This window comes from Symsagittifera roscoffensis, chromosome 2 (genome assembly GCF_963678635.1).
Source record: "Symsagittifera roscoffensis chromosome 2, txSymRosc1.1, whole genome shotgun sequence".
Taxonomy (NCBI): Eukaryota; Metazoa; Xenacoelomorpha; order Acoela; family Convolutidae; genus Symsagittifera; species Symsagittifera roscoffensis.
The window spans coordinates 81486860-81508086 of NC_087063.1; the positions used below are offsets into that span (position 1 = coordinate 81486860).

A 21227-nucleotide genomic window follows, 5' to 3' on the forward strand; every position below is an offset into this window, starting at 1 on the left:
AAACTGTAAATAAGTAATTAGACTTCAAAGCAATTTTCAGGTTAGCGACTTGTTTAACAAATCACTCAATAGGAATAGCGGACTATATAATGAACATGAGTAAAATTTCAAAAATGTAAGCAAACATTTCGTTATGTTTGAAAAATTGCAAAACTTTTTAAAAGACTAGTGTTTTTTTTAAAAAAAAAAAACAGCCAGTTTTGTGAACTCATGTTTTTGGACTGGAATCAGTGGGTCGAATAGGATTATAGCTGCTCCGGCTGAAGGACTGAAAGTTTAAATAAATACTTTTTCCCCGCAAACAATTCGGTCCACAGGACTCATTGAATCCCAATAAACCTTGCTTTATAGTTAATCAAATTCTGTAGTTTATCTTGCACACTTAGCTTGGTGGTAACGAATATGCCTTGGACGACAAATGTTCTTGAGTTCGAATCTGACCAGGACCAGTTTTTTTTCAAACGGTAAATTTTCCGGATCAAAAAAAAATTTCGGCCTATTATTTGTCTGCTTATGTTTTCTCGGCTTAATTGCCACATCTAAGAATCGTTTAATTTAGCTGTTAACAATTCTCACTGAAGTTGCTTTTACCATTTTAAAAATCCGGCTGAATTGATATTTATACCTTTCACATTGGTTATAATTTTACCAGCTCGATTTGTTAATTTCTTTTTCTTTTACTCTTTTTTATCGTTTTAATTAATATCGACGTAGTGGCCTCTTTTTGCGTCGTTAGGGTTGAAAGAAGTTCGATCGCTTTGAGGCTGTGTATTTTGGGCTGTGTTATCGCTTGGTAATTATAAACCCAAATCTAATCAACTATCCGGCGCATCTGGCATAGAGGTAAAACAGCAGTTTTAGATGACAAAGGCTTGCTGTTTGAGTCCGGTCAGGCCATTTTTTTTAAAAAAGTTTTTTTTTCGGACTATCGTCCGTCTGTTTATGTCTGTCGGCTTCGTTCCCATAGCTCGATGGTTCAGCTTTATTCCAAGTTGCTGTAACCCCCATGCTTGAGACGACAAAGCCCGGGACTTCGATTCCAGTTGAGACCTGTTTTTTTGCAATTAAAAAATTTTGGCTAATTTAGATTATTGTCTGTCTGCTTTTTTGTCTGCTTAGTTACACAAAGGAGTTTTTTGAAAACTTGACTTTTTAGCATTCTTAAAACTCTTTGCAGAGTTTCCAATGATGCAGGCAATTTTTTCCCGAATAGTTTGGGCTATTGTTGCAATTTTTATTGATAAAAACGATTTTTTGTTTCATTTTTTCCGTTTGATTTTAATCATAGTCATTCATATTGTATCGCAAGTGGTGCGAAGCTCAGCTCGCCTTTGTGTTGAGAGTTTATGAACGTTTTTCAGACTTTTATAGGTCTTGATGCTTTTTTCAGAAAGTCTTAAATTTAGTACGCTCAAATTGATTTATTTATGGTTTGAATTTTGATTTCTTTGAAATTCATTTTTTCTTTTGTTGAAAAGAGGGCGAACTTCACTATCGAACAGCAAAAGTGTTAAAGTCACGAAAAAACGTGATCGGCTTCTAGTTTCGAAAGTGGAATTTATGTTTCAGATTTGCCAGCGAAACCGTAAAAATGAAGATCACTAGGGGCGGATCTAGGATTTTCTCGAGGAGGGGTGGATTTTTAAAAATATTTGTCGACCTTTTTTTTATGTCCGCCAAATTGATTTTCCGAGCTCTCCCAAAGCAGTTAAAAGACCCTTTTGAAAAATTTTGAAAAAAGGCTCCCCCTTCAAAATTAGTTATAATTAGTATGGTTACGGGTCTTTAACCAAAATTGGATATCTCAAAATAGTACAATGGGGGGACCCTTTGGGTCGGCAAGGGGTCGAATCCCTGAGGGGAAAGAGGGCGTCGCCCCCCCCCCCCCCCCAGATCCACCCCTGGAGATCAAACTTTTCTTAAACTTTGTTGGGCTACATGAGAGGATCGCTTTGATTTAGAGTGTTCTCGATAATTGACGTGTAAGTTTTGGCGAAATTTTCGATAAACTAAAAAGCAAAAATGATCCGTTTTTGAGGTGAAATTTCGTAAAATAAATTGCACCGTGTTAATTCTGTTAAAATTCGAAGCAAGTTTTATCTTCATCATCTTTCGTCTAAAGTCAGCCCAACTTGAGAAAAACACGCTTCTTATTTCAATTTATTGCGTATAGTCCGGATAATTTAAATCAGCACTGTTTTATCATGATTCGTGGTTACGTAGCAATAAGTAGACAACTCCGTTAGCAGACATGTCAGTAAACAGACGAAATGTTCAATATCCATATCTAAGGCGATTTTCGCAAAAGAAAAACCACCATATTTATCCCCGGAAAAGCCACCAGATTTCTGAACAGCCTTGTTTTGCATTACGTTATCTCAAACATCAACTGAGTTCGAACAATTCTGATTTGAAAAAAAGCAATTTTCTCACCAATTTGTACCCAAATTGATAGCCATCTTCAGCCAATCAGATTTAAGTATTGTTTAATTTGTCTGCTTACTGATCTGTCTGTTTATGCTGCTGTCTTCTTACTTGCCGGACAGAACAAACCACGTTCGTTAAGTGAAGAAATAACACAGTGTTCAAAAATAGCCTTTGGAAACATACCAGCGATTCTAATTTGAAGTTCGTCCTATGTGTTCCAGCGACTGCTGTCATCTTGTGACACTAAGCACCCAGACAGACAAGGGTTGCAGAGGGCGGTGATGGCAGTGGAACAACTGGCCCATGACTTGAATGACATGAAAGGCCAGCAGGACCTGACCAGACATGTGGAACAGCTGAGAGATTTATTCGCCAAGAGCCACAAGACCGGAACTGTGGATCTACTTATTCCCAAAGAACAGATTGGGTAAATGGATATTGACAAGCAAACGCGGCTCTTTTACCTTAACACCCCCCTCTCGGGTGGATAATGAACGGAGATAATGAAAATCAGATGGTAAAAAATTGAGCGCTTTTTATCGGACCAAAAAAAATGCTAAAAACTATAGCAATAACAGTAATCTTTTTAAGTTCAGTTCAATTCCTTTGTTAAAAGGAAGGCAAACTGCACTATCGAACAGCAAAAGTGAAAAGGTCACTAAAACAAAGGCCACTATCTTGTTTTACTTTAATTGTGTGTATTTGCAAAAGGCAAATGTTCAAATTTGGTTCTGCTCATTGTATTTCTTTATTAGTTTTACCTTTTCTTTCTTTTTTTTTACTTTTTGACTTTTTAGGGCTAGTTTTTGCTGTTGTATTGGTAATAAAAAATAGATTAGTAGCACGCTTGGTAAGGGGAATCAATAATGGGATGGAAAAAGGGAGCGAAAAGTGCCAATGGAATTTACCTTAGATAGGACAGTGTAAAGAGAGCAAAACAAGTCGGTTAAAGTGAAAATGAATAAAATATCACGAATTAAGTTACGCCAATATGATCGGTTGGGTTGATTTTTTTCTCAAACCCTCGAGTAGAGTGTGGGGTACGTAATTTTTTTTTATTGAGTTTTTGGTCCAATTTTTGTCGTTTTTCTAATTTGGTTTTAGTAAAGTCCAGTTTGGCATGCTTTTGGGTTTTTTAAGAGTAATGAACGCAGTGAGAACTCTTATATAGGTCTTGGTGATTTTTTAAAGCAATTTAAGATTTTTTAAAGCATTTTGAGATTCAAGTTTAATTTTTCGCGGTTTGACGTTTGATTTCTTTGAAGTTCAGTTCATTTCCTTTGTTAAAGGGAAGGTAAACTCCGCCATCGAACAGCAAAAGTGTTAAGGTCACGAAAAACGTGATTGACTTCTAATCTTGAAAATGGAATTTAATCAAATTTCCCAGCAAAATCTAAGTTTGACGTATTGATATAGTTTTCTCTAATTGCGTTGATTTCATTATAAAAGTTTCAATCATGAATTGTTCTACAAAATCAAAGAGATCTAAGACCATCTATTTTTTTATACTCAAAAGTTGAAGTTTTTTCAAAAAACAAGCGTTTTTTTTCTGTTTCCTTGCGTTCATTAATCTTTTCCAACTGTCAGTTGGTTTTGTTCTACAATTGGTACTTTTCTCAACTATTGATTGCGACAAGAAAAAATTTAAAAGCACTCATCCATGACACGCGCTTCAGAATAGACACACAACCCCCCCCCCCCCCCCCCCGCTTTGTCTCGCTGGTGTTGAAAGTGTGTTTATGCCCCCCTCCCCTCGAATATAGATCCCACTCTGTTCTCTGGTGTTGAAAGTGTGTTTTCTGTTTGTTTCAGACTGTGTGCGAGGAGAGATGAGGTGAAAATCATGATGCTGACACCCTTCTATGGTGTCTCTTACATTGACGGAATAGTGCTTCTCTTCCCCGGCAGAATCCTGCTCTTCGCCAAGTCCAAGTGGGTGTAAATTAAATCTAGTTGTTTACATGAAGTATTCAACTCCCACTTCTATTAGTGTTCCGAACTACAGATTTAGAAAAAGTGTATAAAGACAGAATTGTATAAAGACAATTTAAGAAAAAGTGTGTAAAAGACAGACTTCTGCATTAACTTACCAAATTTCATGTCGATTTTAATGATCAATAGAACCTCAAGCAAGAAAAAGCCTAATTTTATTAAGAAGTTGCAGGATTCCTCTCTGCTGCGATAATTGCGAAAGCCAAATGTGTAAATTTTGCATTTCGATGGTCAAGTTTTGATTTTCTTGAGAGTAAGTCTACATTTCTTTGGAATGATTTTTAAATTTCTGTCGGTAGATTTTGCATTTCTGTGGAGTAAGTTTAGCATTTCTATGGAAAAAGTTTAGCATTTCTTTGGGGTAATTATAGCGTTTGTTTGGAGTAAATTTAGCATTTCTATGGAGTAAATTAAGTTTTTTATTAATAAATTTTGCATTTTTTGGTTAAATTGCTTTTCTGGAGAGTAAATTTTGCATTTTTATGGAGTAAATTAAGCATTTTTATTAGTAAATTTTGCATTTTTTTTTGGTTAAATTGTTTTTCTGGAGAGTAAATTTTGCATTTTTGTGGAGTAAATTTAGCTTTTTATTGGTAAATTTTGCATTTTTTCTGGTTAAATTGCTTTTCTGGAGAGTAAATTTTGCATTTTATGGGTATTTTCTATTTCTATGGAGTAAATATTGTATCTTTTCAGGGGTGAGTTGCGAGGCGAGCGTTTGATGTGTCTTTTGAGTGGAGACATAGGGCGGGTGCAGTGTATTGGCCACGAGATCTTCTTCAAGATGCAGATGTGTGACAGTGTCGATCAGGACTTGGTGGATGATTGGAACGGAGTGAACGACGACGAGGGCAGGTTGAATATCTTGAAGGCTGAAGTGGACAAACTTAACAGGCTAGTACTAATATAAGTAGAGATGCAAACATGAAGTTTGAAAAAATAGAGCATTAGATGAGATGTAAAAATGAAGTTAAAAAAAACAACAATAAGTAGGAAGAATTAAGTAAAAAGAGCAATCTGCCGATTTAAGTTCAATTTTGCATGCAGGTTTAAATTTTCAGGTTACCTTAGATAAATATTTTGTCTATAAACTGGAAGTTGCTCTTTTTAATAAACACTGATTTTCTGAAACTTTTCGCTTGTTCCTATGGTAACGAATAGCAGTTCTCTGCATCTTCCCAGTCGAGCGGATCATGAAACAACAGTAAGTAGTAGTGCGAGAACGCTCCAGCCTTAAACATCTTGACATTAAAACAGTTAAAGACTACACCTAGAACCACCCAAAAGGTGAAAATATTGGAACCTTTTCCAACTGTCTGTTGGCTGTCTTTGTTATTTTTGAATGTTTTATTGCAGCTTGAATCATGGCTGAAAGGGTTCAAATGTGATATATCATTCAACTTCTTACGACTTTTCTTTGGAGTACCTAGATTGCGCGGAAAAAAACCGGAAATCTTTCCCATTCTATGTTTGGAACAGTCTGTCATTTTTTCGAGAGCGGTGACTGTAATGGCTATAATCGGGTTATACCACCCTCTCTTTTGTGGTTTAATTTGTGGTTTTGTTTGTAGAGAGTACAAAGATCTGAACAGTGGTCACGTGTCGTTGGCTCTAAAGGAAAACGAGGCAGTGAAGAAAGATGTGTTGCAGAGCATTAAGGTGGCCGGATGTATCGACGTCTTCTTTTCAGCCGAGCCAGACCGAATTATCGAGACAGAGTTAGTCTTGTCTTTTTCCTCGATTTTTATTAACCTTCCGACCTACCCGCTGTAGGGCCATGCTGGGAGGGGGTTTAATCCGTTTAGTCGTAGCCGTTTTCACTTTGAGCAGGCGGATGACATTGAGAACCCTCCGACCCGGATCGAAGGACTGTCATAAATGATTCTCCCTTACGAGGGCTGAGACTTGCTGTTATTGGTATTTTCGAGTTTTTTTAGTACGAGTTTAATTCTGACGTCTGAAGAAAAATATGTATCAACTGCATAGTTTCGATAAACACACTTGCGAGCTTGCATGTATTAGTTCGAAACTTCTTTTTTCTAACCTAACTCGTAAATAAAAGTGTTCATAAAATGAAAAGTTTTCACTTAATTGGGGGCATTTTAGCTATAATCACGATCTGTAGCATTGGAAATTTCATTGCATCTATTCTCTGTTTGATTTGTGGCTAATGTTTGTGATTTATTAAGCGTGCGTGGCTGAGTGGTTAGTACGTGAGACTCATAGTCTCTAGGTCGCAAATCGAATCCGAGTCGTAGCCCCATCTTTAATAATTCGAAGTTTATTCTCTTTTAACTTATTTCACTTTATAGAGCTGCTTTTTGTCGTATTCTCGCTAGTGTTTGCGGAAGTGCAGCTTCCCCTCAGTGTCAAAAATTTATTTACCAAAAAGTGGGAGAAGGTGAATAGTCTCAATTAGTCAGTACGGATCATCTGGGAAATATCAATAATACCTTCATGTACCCTATTTCTGGTTGGCAGTTTAAATAAATAATTACCCTAATGATAAGCAAGGGTGTCACAACCGGGTTTATGAACTTTTTCCGTAAATTTATCTTTTTTTTTCACAGCATTACTGAAATGGGGGGTCATCTCCAAATCTCTTCTTTTGTCAGCCAACACATATTTTGAACATGTCTGTTTTTTAAGACCGTTTTTTTGTTCATTTTAAATTAACTCCCATTTCAACTATCATTTTCAAGAGTCACTGTTCGTAGTGAAGTCTCTTGTTTTGGTCTTGGTGATATCTTGTGTTTTTTTTTTCAAGAGCAAGTCTTCAAATGCTCCAATTACTACAAATGTCTATTAATACATTTTAATAGTCGAATAACTACAAACGTGTATTAAGAAGTTTGTGATTTAGGTATGCAGTGCATATTTAAATTAACAGGACAAAACGAACAATATTGATCAATTTAAACGCGTTTTTTCTCAAATTGGGTTAAAATTAGACAAAAAGTGAAGCGCACAAAAGTTAGAGTTTCACCAGAGTTATCATGATGCAATTTATTTTTCAAAATTCGGAACCAAAATTTTATATCGAAATTATGTCAGCCTGAGTTTTTTTTATGTAATCAAGAATTACTCTAAGACCACCAAGTTAATTGATGTGAAAGTTATACCAAAAGAAACGTCTTGCTTAGGCCAACAAAGTTCTAGTAAAGGTAAAGTCTCTAAAAATTTGTATAACTGAATGTTCTTTCAGTTGATAGCCAAAAAATGTTTTGGTAACCTCAAAATCTGTGCCTAAACAGAAATTCAAAATGTTTTGCCTAAATTTTTGGCAATTTTATTCCTCTAAATGGTTGTTGATCTGAGTTAAACGATTCTTTTGGTTAACTTATACATCATTTAATTTGATAGTGTTAGCGTAATTATTGATTACCCTTAAACAGCCGAACAGACCCAATTTTGGGGTAAAATTTTGGTTCCAAGTTTTGCCAAATAAATTGCATCATGATCATTTTGTTCTCTTCATTTTTTGTCTAATCATGACCCAATTTGAGAAAAACGCGTTTGAAGTTTCACTTTTTGTTCATTTTGTCCGGATAATTTAAATCAGTACTGTATATTCTCTTTTTGAGTTCAATTTAAGTTTATCTGCTTAAAGTTAGGTAATTTGCGCTCTTCAAATTTGAACGTGGAAATGGCGCAAAAGAAAAAGGTGATGATTTTAAACTGACGCAGAAAAATTTGTCCTGAAACTCAAACAGCATCAAGAACGTCTTTTTTTACTTCGAATTATGAATTCAACGGTAAGTCTGTTTTTTTTCTGTTTTCCTTCGTTCATTAACACTTACTATCCTACTTTCTGTTGGCTAATTTTTTCTTTTTCGTTTTTTTTTTTGTAGATATTTGTCTCCGTAAAGACTTCGACTTATTATGTAGCGGCTTAGTAACCTTACGAGACGTTTGATGAGCAAAAAAGTTTAATATAAGTGTTTTAATCCAAAGATTTAACCTAGTGGTCGTAAGTGCATTTGACGGGTGGTGATGGGCTCTGTTAATGTTTTTGAGGTTAGTTTTGGTACAATTTTATCAGATGAATTATTGAGACGCTTTTTCGAAAAAAAAAACTACCGTGGGCTTTGTCTCATTTTCTTTCGGTTAGTTTGTAATGCTATGGTTGCGTTGTATCGCAAGTGGTGCGAAGCCTGGCTTCGCGAGTTTGTATGAGTTTATGATCAGTGTTTGAACATAATACTGTCATTTGCAGATGAATTGGATCTTTTCAACTATTTCCTCCTGTTGCAGTTTTTGAATGGCAAGGGATCTGTTACTAGGTACAAAATCTGTTGTTGCTTCGTTTCTTTATATGTGTCGTAATTCTTCACTTCGTATAATAGGGAAAAACCATTCTTTACAAGGTACCATGTTCTTTATAAGGGTGATTAATCTTAAGTATGTACCATCGAGCGAGAGGACGAGGGTATAAATAAAAATGGTAAAACTATGTCGTTTAGTCCTATTCCGTCTCCCAACAATGAGCAGAAATCTGCTTCTGAAATGCATCTTTCCCAGTGGAAGTTAACCTTCTCTTCCAAAGAGGAATCTGCGTCATTCAACATCACACTCAAAATGCTGCAAATGGCGACCCAATGTTGGTTTGCGAATAACTTAGCTGACACGTTGTCCAGTCCAGTTTCCGATGACTCAACTGATTCCAGGGGACGTATGAGTCTAGAACAGACAATGGGAATTAATGGAAGCTTGCCACGAAAGAACTCGCCATCGAATCCGATCACTCCACCAATGGGTAGAATGCGCAGTCCGTTACCGAACAGGAAGCCTGCTGGTTCGACAGTTGTGAAGAAAGATTCGATCACTTCAACCGGAAGCGGCATCATCGACTGCATGTTGGGATCCCTGGTGGGATGTTGGATCAAGACGAACAGTGACAAAAGTAGCGTAGAAAAGTATCTCTCGCAGCCGATGTTGCACTCGATTACTAAAGTGAACTCTGATGCTAAGCGAGAACTCCTTTCACAGAGCACGCAGGACTTCTTTGAAGGCGACGAAGTAGAGGTCAGTTAGTGTTTACAGCAAAAATGTAAAGGTCACGAAAAACGTGATTGACTTCTGATTTCGAAAATGAAATTAATTATCAGATTTCCTAGCCAAATAAAAGTTTTGCCTATTGATCCAGTTTTCTCAAATAGGTTTAATTTTATCAAAAAAGTGTCAATCATAAATTGTTCTAAAAGTTCAAAGAGTTTAAAGTCCATTTATTTTTTCTTCTAAGTTCAAAATTTTGTTTTCTGTTTTCTTGCGTTCATTACTCTGTTCCAACTGGCAGTTGGCTATGTTCGTTAATTTCCTCGCGTAAAAGTTGTGCCCAAAAAAACTAATAAATCTTAAACGCTTAATTTTGACCACATTGTTCATAGTGACCGATATTGCCAACAATGCTCAGTAGTTAATGGAAAAGCAACCAAACGTTTTTGTTTTCATATGCCCCTGTTTTTTGTAATGGGCTGTTTTGTTTAGTTGGTATGTGCACTTCCGCTCTCAAATGCTCCGAATATCTGCCCGTTGGCACTGGAACCGAAACAGACATTCAACTTGTGAGTATCATTCTCTGTATTTCAAAAAAAAACTTTTTTCAGATGTGTCAGTTTGTTTGTACAATACCACTATTTTTCTCAAAACTGGAAAAAACTAATACTTGAATTGATGGCATTTATAAATGAGTGGCGTAACTAAGTTTTAAACCTTGAGCAAAAATGCCGCTTTAGGGCATCACAAGTTTTTTGACGCACGCTCCCCTGAAACTAAGATGCGAATCTGCGATAATCTTGATGCATTGGTGCTTTTGGAAAATTTTCCGTTCGTTCTTTAAAATTTGTTCGTTCAATATGAGTCGTAAAATAGTACCAAAGGGGGGACTCTTTAGGTGTTCGAAGGTTGAATTCTTAAGGGGGGAAACGTCACCACGTACTTCAACCCCATCCCCCTTTGGCATTGTTTTATATATTGCATCCATTTTCGGCCGACCAACCCTAAAATTTTTCTTAAGTATTTTCGACGCCATTATATACTGATTTTGAAGGGGAGCGCGCGCCGAAAAAACGCACTATGAGGCTTTTGGTGCTTGTATTTGCAAAAACTTTTCTGTCTATTGTATTTTTGTTTATTTTTGTCGTCTTAACTGCAACTATTTTTTTGTTTTTGTTCTGGAATTTTTTAATTAGTTCAAATTTTTCAATGATTTTTCAAATTTCCTATCATTTTTCGCTTAGTCATTAGAAATCAATGAATTTGGCCTTGTGTCCGAAATTATCCGAAATCACGACTGGATCAGATAACAAACTAGAGATAACAAACTGTTCAAACTTAGGGATGATGTTTTACAGTGACGAAAAGACACACCCGGAGGTGTTGTTGTGCTACGGGGCCGTCTGGCTAATCCACTCGTCCTCCACTGCATATCGCATCTCAGTTTACTCCCTCTGTGAGTCAGGGGCCATCCACTCCCTCACCAATGGCAGGAAAATGACAGGAGGAAAGCAGCAGGCCTTCTGTGCAGTCGCTGTACCAGGTCAGAAAAGCAACCGCTACAAGTCTGATCAGGGGTGGATCTAGATCTAGGATTTTCTCGAGGGGGGGATTTTTAAAAAAAATTCGAAAATTTTGCCGACCTTTTTTTTTAGGTCGACCAAATTGATTTTCCGAGCTCTCCCAAATCAGTAAAAAGACCCTGTTTTGGTCAAATTTTCCGCGCAGCAGGCAAACTTTGTGAAAAACAGGCCAAAAAGGCGCTCCCCTCTCAAAGTTAGTATATATTGGCGCCTTAAGAAAATTTTTAGGGTCCGTCTCCAAATATGGAAATCTCACAATAGTACAAAGGGGGTTCCTTTGGGTTGGTAGGTGGTCGAATCCCTGAGTCCACCTCCCCTGAGTCTGATTGTTGAGTCCCTAAAAAACAAGTACAAAAGATTATTTACGTTTGCGAGCAGCATAGTGTATTAGTTTGACTCTATTTTTTTCCAACCTAACTCGCAAATAAAAGTCTCCTTTTGGTGGCAATTTTGCAATAATCAGTATCTGTAGCAAATTTCATAGCATCTGTTTTTAGCAAATTTCAGAGAAGGCTAGTGTTTTTCGGTCGTTAAGGGTCCCTGATTGATAAAGAAAGAGCTGCCCAAGTTAGTTGATGTGATTTTGAGGTCTGGATGTGGATGACAGTTTTGTCCAGTGGATGAGCAACCAGCAGAACACTGATGTGAACTCACGTGGTGGGGGAATTAACAAAGACACTGAGGAGCCAGCTCAGAGACCCAAAGTGCTCAGCCAGCAGAGTGTCTGGATCGGTACTGACAGCGGGTAAGTTAATGATTTTGACTGTGGGAGCTTGAAAATTTTTACTGCTAGAAACAAAATTTCAGCGGTAATGTAACTCTTTTGTTGAATTAACCACGTAAAAAAGTGTTCCTTTGGTTACCTGCGATTATTATTATGATTTATAATCTGAAAGAAGTTGGATGTTTTCAGCAGTTGTGTTAAAAATGAAGAGATTGTCAATTATTTAAGTCGTGATAATTTTTTTGTTTGTTTTCTTTCAGGAAAAATCTTAAGACTTATTCACGCTCAAATTTGGTTTTTTGCGAGTGTTTTTTAGTCCTTTTCCTTTTTCCAATCATTTGTTGACTATGTCTTTTTAGACTATGACTCTTGACTTTTTAGAGTGGTTGTGTACCGGGTGTCGAGTAAGACTGGAATTGGAAGCAGAGTGTTCACACTTCCCACTGACGTGGAGGTGAAGAGCATCGCATATGCCAATGGTAACGTGGTAGCCGGACTGGAGAACGGACTCATCAATGTATACACAAGGAGCTACGCAGGTACATTACTAGGCTCAAGCATCAAGTTAACTTACAAATTTTAGAGTTATCCTTTCCTGTGATGACTGGGTTTTTGAGACCGACGGTACTCTTATGTGTCGCTGAGTTTAATTTTTTTGTGTTGTTGAGACGTCTTTATGCTATTTAAGACTTCTAAGAGTCATAAGTTCTAAAATAACGCCACCTTTTGTCAAGAAGTCGATTTTATTTGTTACTGAACTAGACAAATTAGGAAATAGTTTCATTAAGTTATCGCACTTTCTATGAATCCTGGTAATTTGAATGTACCGTTACAATGCACACCCTATCTTGCAAAATATCAGATGACAACGTAAATAGGAAAGGAAATTTTTGTAATCTTGTTTCAGAAAGCAGTTACGGCGTGTGGAACAGAACGGCAGTCGTCATAGACATGAACGAGAGTCTTTCGCGGCAACAGATCCGAGGTGCCAATGACGACGACGGCTCGGACTCGGAGGACTCAAGTCAAGGCTCTAAGGGGGGTTCGGACGATGATCACGAGGAAGAGGACTTGGGAAGAATACCCCAGGGTCCAGTGACATGCATCATTCTTCCCTTCAATGACTGTCTCAAGTCAGTGGCGGATGCGGCCCAAGTGGTGGACGTGGCATGGTGTTCGATTGCTCACCAGATATTCATCATCAGTATCATCAGTCGAAAAATTCTGGTGAGTCGAAAAGACTCACAGGTATTTTTACCTAGAAAACTACTGTCGGCTCTTTTCCAGTTTCCAGCCCTACTCGTAAAATTACAAAAGAAAGCTGTTCAAAAGTTGTGCACGCGGCAATGTGCATATAAAAAATGTTGTAAAATAGTTCACGCTGGCACGTTTTAACGCAGTTTATAACAAGAAAAGTCATTTAAAAACACTTTCATATATTGAATTTCAGAAAAAATCTAAAAAGAGACTGAAAAAAGCCCTACTGTCAGTTGCCTTATAATCGCGGTCACCGGAGACTTAATTTTGCCTTAAAGTTTAGGGACGCCAGTAAGAAAACACCCCTGACACTATTGTTCCTGGTATGTTAGGGAAGTGGAAGGAATTACGGCCTGTTGAGTTTTTTTTTCGTAAAAATTTGTTGAGTCCACGTTTTTTAGACAGAAGGATTAGTTTGTATTTATAGAAACATTTATAAAATATCAATGATCGTAGTGAACGTGTGTTCTTTTTTATGCTTTTTCAGGAAGTTTTTTTGAAATTTGATCACGCTCATATTTGATTTTTCGCGGTTTGATTTTTGGATTATTTCAAGTTCAATTAAATATCATTTGCCAAACAGAATGCAAATTACGCTCACCAATCAAAAAAGAGCAAAATTGTGATTGACTTTTAGCTTAGTTTTTCAGTGGATTTAAAAATTGCTGGTTGACCCGATTCTCTCGAAATGGACTTCTTTGGTGATAGGTGTCCATCATAGGTGACTTGACATTTATTGCACATTTTTTAATTTTCGAATTCCAAAAAAAATACATCTTTATACGACTCGTCGAATTTGAAATCTGTGATTGTGACAATCATTGAAGATTTTAAATTCGAAGAGCGGTATGTAGATGTGTTTTATTTTTGGAATTCGAAAGTATGAAAATGTGCAAAAAATGTAGAAGTCACCTACGTTTGGTGTTATCACGGATGATTTGTTCGTTAGGTATTTAAAACTGTGCCGTTTTGTTTCAGTACAAGATAGAGTTGCCGCTTTTGCAGACAGTTGAGTTTATGGCTTCAATCGGAGTGAGTGTGTTCGTGTGTTGCAAGCAGAACAGGACAGTCCAGATGTTCCACGCAGAGACATACGAACAGCTGTCAATCATATCTCTGGACAAGTCAATCATGGCCTTCGCCAAACACATTGGTCTGCCCGATGATGGCGCACCCGCCTCTCCGTATTCATCCAAGGATCCTAGAGCGAGAGTGAAGATGCAGGAACAGCAAGTCAAAGGTGTTGTTACTGAGTTCGAACTAGTGAACTACTTGAAGGAGGGTAGGGGTTCTACTAAAATTGCGGGAATATTTAAATGGTATTATCCAAAAATAATGAAACACTTCTGATTTTGAGGTGTCAATTTAATTCAGTCTATTGAAAGTATTTTGAGTGGAGTAGATTGTGCTTTTGAAATAAGTGACTAATAAAGGATAACGAGGAATGAAAAAATGATATCGAAATTGAAAGCATGGACTCCTGATCTTGAGGTAGGGAAACGACTTGAAGTATAGTTAGCTTTTTAAGAGCTAAATTTTCTGTGTCTATGATCTCTTCAAAATCAATTTAAAAAGTATATTCATGGTTTGACTTTGTTCCTTTCTGATAAATATAGGGCTAATATGAATTTTGCATGGAATAATTTAATATGGATTTTCGAACGGCGTGAACATGGTGTTTAAAAATGATGAAGGAATTCCTGACATCGAGATGACCATTGTGTCGATGTGTTGTGTATGTTCACGTAGGTCGTAGATCATTTCGGCGGGACAGCAACTACCTGAGTGGTATGCACCCCTCTGCCATGGCAATCCACTCTGGCAGTCTGTGGGTGGGCACATCAGGGGGACACCTCGTCAGATTCGAGACCTCTAAAATAGGTTAGAAAAATCGGTCTTTCAATTTTAAGATAAGATGGCCCCCAATTTTCAATACCTATATATCCAGTTTTCTCAAATTGGGCTAATGTTATCAAAAAAGCGTCAATTGTTAATTGTTCCAGAAATTCAGAAAGCTTAAAGGGCTTCTATTTTTTCTTTGAAATTCGAAAAATGAGATTTTTTCAACAAAGTCAGTGTTTTTTTTTTGTTTACTTACCTTGATTACTCTTTTCCAATCTTCGATTGGCTATGTTTAAATACAACAAATGAACCGAAAAAGTTGTTTGTTTCAAACGACATAACCATAATAAAAACCCGAGTTCAGAAATTTTCTCAATATGTCTTGCAATTTTTTGAAATTTATACATTTTTTTTCCAATTTGGCTTAGTTTTTTTCCAATTTACTACATGCAAAGTTGGTGTGGTTGCTTTTAGTTTATTATAATCCAAATTAGTGCATGCAACAATTGTGTCTATTTATATTTGGGGCTGTTTTTGCTGCATAGCATTGGCAACTTATTAGCGTATGTAGCTTCTTTATTGGTGGCCAGTGTTGGTAAATTTCAAGGGCCGGTGGCGCAGATACTAGGACGTGTGACTCCAGATGTCTTGGCCATAAGTTCGAATGTGGCACAGCAAAAGCGTTAATTTTCAAGGCTTATATTTACGTTTTGTTTACAGCTACTTTTTGTTATCTTTGAAATTCTAAAAGTGAAATAAAAAAAAAACAGTTTGTTATTTTTCTGTACTTGCGTTCAATGACTCTTTTCTAATCGTCTGTTGGCTTAGAGTCAAAATGTATGTTTACTTGAGTCAAATAAAGGTTTTGCTTCATTGATAGTTATCGTTTCAGGTCTTATTCCGGCTATCAGAGAGCCGAAGGTCTGTGCGTACTACTTCGGAGAGAAGCCAGTCAAGAGCATCATATTCACTGGCAAGAAGTACCAAGCGGCTCACCAGAAAGTGATCATGAGTGGCTTGGGTGGAGGCAAGAACAGCCAGGGAGCAAATTTCGAGAGAAAGAGCGGGTTAGTAGCGATGAAGGTCTTTGGTTTCTCTAAAAATTCCTCTGGAGAATTTATATAACTATCTTTTTCAATCCCCGGATGTATATGTAGATATACAGATCTTTGAAAAGTTGAAAGATTTTGCAACCGCGAGGGAAGAGGCTACGACGAAGGGACTTTGTATTCAGGTTCAGTTAATTTAAGCTATTTTTCTCATTTTTAATGTTTGCTTTCCATTTACGAATGAACAAATGGTGCAAAAAAAAACATAATCGATAGAAATCTTTCTTCTAGTTTTTGTAAGGTCGAAATGAGTATCTGTGCCATAGACCAGGCGTACGTTTTGTTTTATTTTTACTTAGGTATTGTGCACGCTACCACCGGTCTTTTTACGCTTATGTGTAGCGAGCGTTAACAAAATCAATTGAATGATTTGATAGCTTTATTGAATTTTGAATTTACTTTTTTCGAAATTTAAAGCTTCTCCGGCACACTTATTCTCGGGGTTTCCAATAAAAAGCATTTTTGGCTAATCATTTGTTTAGTTGACTTGTTTTCATTGCAAAATTAGCAGCTCTGATGTATCATGATTTCTTTTTTATCTTGAAAGCTTTAACCGGCCTGAAATTTTTCCGGCTTATGTTTTTTCCACCTAGTGATATTTTTAGGTCTTTTGAAAAGAAAACTAGATTTTTAGCTTTTTGCGTATATTCAGAAAGGGAAGTGCGTACAAATTTAGTTGCAGAATTTTATAGCTCGAAGTTTTTCATGACATTTTGTTTTGTTTTAGCTCAACTGGCGTTTATCCAAGTGATGTCAGCATGCTTGCTGCTCGATAAATGTTTTTGAACACTTATTTACACAGGCAAAGCTTGTGTGATAGTATGAACTCTTTGTTTTCAACCTAAGTCGCAACAATTGTTGCGACGCAAATATTGTTGCGACAAAATGTGTTCATAGTGGTCAATAAGCATCTATTAAGTACAGCCAGTGCTAAGGATAGTAACACAGACTATTATATTATAAATAGCAGTTTAGCTTCAAAGTATTATTGATCTGTAGCGTAGAGGTAGGGAAGGAGACCCACAACAAAATAAGAGGGTTCGAACCTCGTCAGGGACGGATGTTTTTAATAATTTTTTTTATACAAGTTAAAATGCGTCCGCTCTATAAATTGAGGCATTTTTTTTTTCAAATTGACTGGTACTGCTAATGCGTCATAATTGGCGTGCGTCACTTAAGAAGTTTTGGAGACTCACAGTTTTACCCATTCAGGATTTCCCAGTAGCGTTATCAGGCATATTTTTGGTTGTGTATACGAAGTGAGTGCGACTTCGCCTCTGTGTTTAATAAGGCGGCTGTATTCCTAGGCGTGTTTTCTACTGAATTTAAACACATTCCAGAAAATTTATGAGGTTTTTGAAGAACTAATTATTTTTTCGAATAGTTGGTTTTCGTTTTAATTTATCTCAAGTATAATGTTTTCATGTTATTAAGAGTCGATAAGCGGAGTTCATGCTCTTATAATGGTCGTGTGTTTTTTTTGTTCAGGCTCGATTTCATTTTTTCGAGGTTTGACTTTTAATTTCTTTTTAAGGTCAGGACATTTCCTTTTTTAGAAGGAAGGCAAACTCCACTATCGAACAGCAAAGGTGAAAAAGTTTCGCAAAACGTGATCGACTTCAAGTTTTGAAATTGGCGTTTAGTTTTCAGATTTCCCAACGAAATAATAAAGTTACCTTTTGATCCAGTTTTCACAAATTGGGTCAATTTCATCGAAATGGTGCCAATCATAAATTGTTCTACAAATTTTAAATAGCATTAACGTCATCTATATTTTTCTTTGAAATTCGAAGGTGGAGATTTTATCAAAAAAACATATTGGTATTTTTTTTCTGTTTAATTGCGTCTATTGACTCTTTCCAACTGTCTGTTGGCTATGTTTTCTCTTCAGTATGATCTGGGAATTGATTTTTCGAAGTAACAGGAAACATGTTTTCAAACATAATCAATATTTTCTGGCCTTTTCAATTCTTCCTCTTCAAACAGGAGCATGAATACAATGATTCCATAGACCTATCCTTAATTTGAAAAAGCTTGCCAATCATTTGGTTTAATTTGGTGTAATTCTAGTTGGTGAGTTATTTTGAAGAGAAAATCTGAAGGTGTTCATGAATTTGAATAGATGTTCTATCATGTGTCCGATTTAGAAATTTTAACCATTTGTGGAAAAAATGTCTCTAAAACTGTCCCGCCAAACTCAGGTTAAGGGTTGAATCGAAAGAACAGGTTTTTTGTGAATCTTCTCTGCACAATAGGTGTCGCCATAACTTTTATTAGATGGGAATTAGCTATAGCCTTAGAAAATGTTCAATTTTTGAAATTTAGCACTCTCTTGGAAGTTTTTTTGAATTTTCTCAAAAACTTCCTTGTTACACTTGCGAAAGCAAGTGTCTTGTAATCGGAATAAGCCTTTTCATTTTACCGTAAACAACTTTTCTTACAAATTGAAATTGTTTTTTGTAACCTTTACACCATCATGTGGCCTGGATGTAACGAGGTTGCTTATGCACCCTAAGTTTTGGGTTCGAGTCACAGGAGAACATTTTTTCAGTATGTATAAAAAGGATTTTTCCCGTTGAAAATTGAGTTTTTTGGCTTTCGTTTGTCTTTTCAAGTTTTGCTGGCTTAGGTCCCACATTTAGCTTTCTTCTTGTGCTGTAAGCAAGTATCATGGTAGTTGCAAGCGTTGTTCTTGTTAGTTTCAGAGGGGCTTGAAACTTTTTAAAAAAATTTCATGAAATCATTTTTTTTGGCTCAACTGGTGTCTGTTCAAAGATAGTCGGCTTTGTTTCCGCTTCGTCAAAAACAGTTATAATGAAAGTGAATGGGATTTGGTTGGAGACGCTTTGGTTTTTTTTTGAGAAGCTTTGGAAAATTTCAGTTCTCAACTATTACTCTGCTGATTCTCAAAGGAATATCAATGGTAAGAATGTCTACTCCCCTGTGTACCTGCTCACCAGTCTCTTTTTACAGTACCCCACTTTCTATAGCCGTTGAAAAAGTCTGCGGGGGGAATATTTGACCCATATTTTGGATTTTTTGTATTCCAAAAACTCACCTCCCATATCTAAGATTGTGGGTTCAATGGAAGTAAAGAGTGGTTCGAACCTTCCCTACATTAGAGGCAAGTACCAATTTTTGTTTTCACAAAAATTTATCGCCCTCAGAAATGTCAAATTTTTCATTTTTTGACCATTGTTTAAACTCTTCGATTTTTCTCAAGAACTACCATCCCAAATATGAGAATTTGGGTTCAATCGAATTAAAGAGTTATGTGAAACTCTCCTGCATAATCGAATACGTCCAAATTTTTAAAACAATGTTTTGGCTGTCGGAAAAGTCAATGTTTTGTTTTTTTCTACCAATTTTTCAAATTTTTGACTTTTCGTAACTTTCCCCTTCTACATCTGATTTTTTGGTCCAATCGAAATATATTTTGCGTGAATCACTTTGTTAGAATCGGTTGCTTTTCTAAATAAACGTCTTTACACGAAAACCTGTGATTCTGGAAAGGAACTTTTGATTTGTTGACCGTTTTTTTGAAAACGTTTTGGCTTACTTGATAACTATCCTGCTAAATTTGATATCAAGGGTTTAATCGAAACAACAGATTGTTGGAAGCCTGTCTTTATAAGTGGATATGTCCTTTTTTTGGATAATTTTTGACCCCTTTCTGGAAACTTTTTGATTTACCATAAAAATTACCTTTTACATCTGAGCTGAAGGGGTCAATCGAAGGAACCGGTTGCAAGAATTTTTCCTACAAAGTCGCGATGCCTTCATTTTTATCAGTATTACAAGTTCGAATATTTTCAAACAGGTACTCCAATTTAAGCTGGGAACCTAGTTATTTTTTTTCGAGACATACAAAACTTTAGTTTCACTTAGATTTTACAACGTTTTTCATTCTTTTTCGACTTATTTATTTTATGCTGGCTCGGCTTCGCCTCTGTATCAAATTTAAGATTTGAAAAAAAAACAGGCAGATATTTGGAGTTGTTGCTGCAAAAGCAGCTATGCGCTAGTTTTTTGTAGACATCTTTTTTTTCTACTACGATCAAGTCTATTTTTTTCAAACTGATGGGTTTTGTTTTCTCGAAAATTTTGTTTTCTCGAAAATTTTTGTGTCCAATATGAAATTAAGGTTTCAGTCCGAGAACTAACTTGTAAAGGTATCCCTTGCATAAATGAATTCTCTGAATTTTGTTAAACTCTTCGCTATAGACTTTTAAAATGTCAAATGTCAATTTTGACCTTTTAAAAGGTCAAACGAAAATGTATGCACCAGAAAACTTTTTTGCATGGCAGCTACACCCTAAATCTTAGCAAATGTCAATTTCTTGAAAATTAGTTCGTTTCTGAAATTTTTAGATTTTCTCGGAAACTACGGTGCAAAATCTGAGATAAAGTTTCGATGGAGTCAACACTTCGTAAGAGTATCTGCTTAAATGATTTTTTCCTTTTTGTGAAGTTATCTGTTATGGACTTGTCGTAGACTCATTTTTTGAGAAAAACTTTGGACCCATTTTTTTTGCAATTTCTCAGAAACAAACTACAAATTAAGAAATCAATCGAACACAGATGTTCTTAATTTCACTACAAAAGCGTTTCTCCATACATTTGGTAAGACTCAGCTATAGAATTGACAAATTAAAAAACTTCGCTCACCTTTCGCATCACTTCCAAAAATATTATCAAACAGGTACCTCCAGCTTTAGCAGGGCCCCTAGCTTTTAACTATTGTTAAGGGGCCCTGGCGTAATTATAGGTTTGACTCGCAATCTCGAGTTCTGGGTTTGATTCTGATAAATGACCAAACATGATCAATTTAGAGCTAATTTTTGTCTGTTTTCACGCCTGTTAGCGAAGAACTGTTAACACTAAACGAAGGCCGTTATCTTGTTTTATTAATTTTGTATATTTGCAAAAGTTCAAATTTGTTTTTTTTTAAATCTTTCATCTGTCTTAGTTTAATCTTTCTTTCTTTTTTTAACTTTATTAGGGCTAGTTTTTGGCTAGGTTTTATTGGTTATGGAAAATAGATTAGTATTAGGCTTGGTAAGGGGAATCAATGATGAGATGGAAAAAGAGTGAAAAGTGCTATTGGAGTTTACCGTAGATATGGCAGTGGGAAGAGAGCAAAAACAAGTCAATTAAAGTGAGAATGGATAAAAAATCACGAATTAACTTGGATGGATTTTTTTCTCAAACCTTCGAGTAAAGTGTAGTACGTAAAAATTTTATACTGAATTTTCGATTCAAGAATTTCTCGTTTCTCTATTTTCGTTTTAGTAAAGT

General features: G+C 36.2%; 1 protein-coding gene across 1 annotated transcript in view; it reads left to right on the forward strand.

Annotated features, from left to right (window-relative positions):
• Positions 1-21227, forward strand: part of LOC134840013 (uncharacterized) — a 42480-nt gene that overhangs the window by 14155 nt on the left and 7098 nt on the right. Inside the window, exons 11-23 of the mRNA XM_063855640.1 lie at positions 2649-2854; positions 4240-4359; positions 5116-5313; positions 5991-6137; positions 8883-9444; positions 9907-9983; positions 10773-10957; positions 11586-11742; positions 12103-12260; positions 12629-12948; positions 13957-14218; positions 14728-14859; positions 15713-15887. Coding sequence (XP_063711710.1) covers positions 2649-2854; positions 4240-4359; positions 5116-5313; positions 5991-6137; positions 8883-9444; positions 9907-9983; positions 10773-10957; positions 11586-11742; positions 12103-12260; positions 12629-12948; positions 13957-14218; positions 14728-14859; positions 15713-15887 — 2699 coding nt within the window. The remainder of the gene's footprint in view (positions 1-2648; positions 2855-4239; positions 4360-5115; positions 5314-5990; positions 6138-8882; positions 9445-9906; positions 9984-10772; positions 10958-11585; positions 11743-12102; positions 12261-12628; positions 12949-13956; positions 14219-14727; positions 14860-15712; positions 15888-21227) is intronic.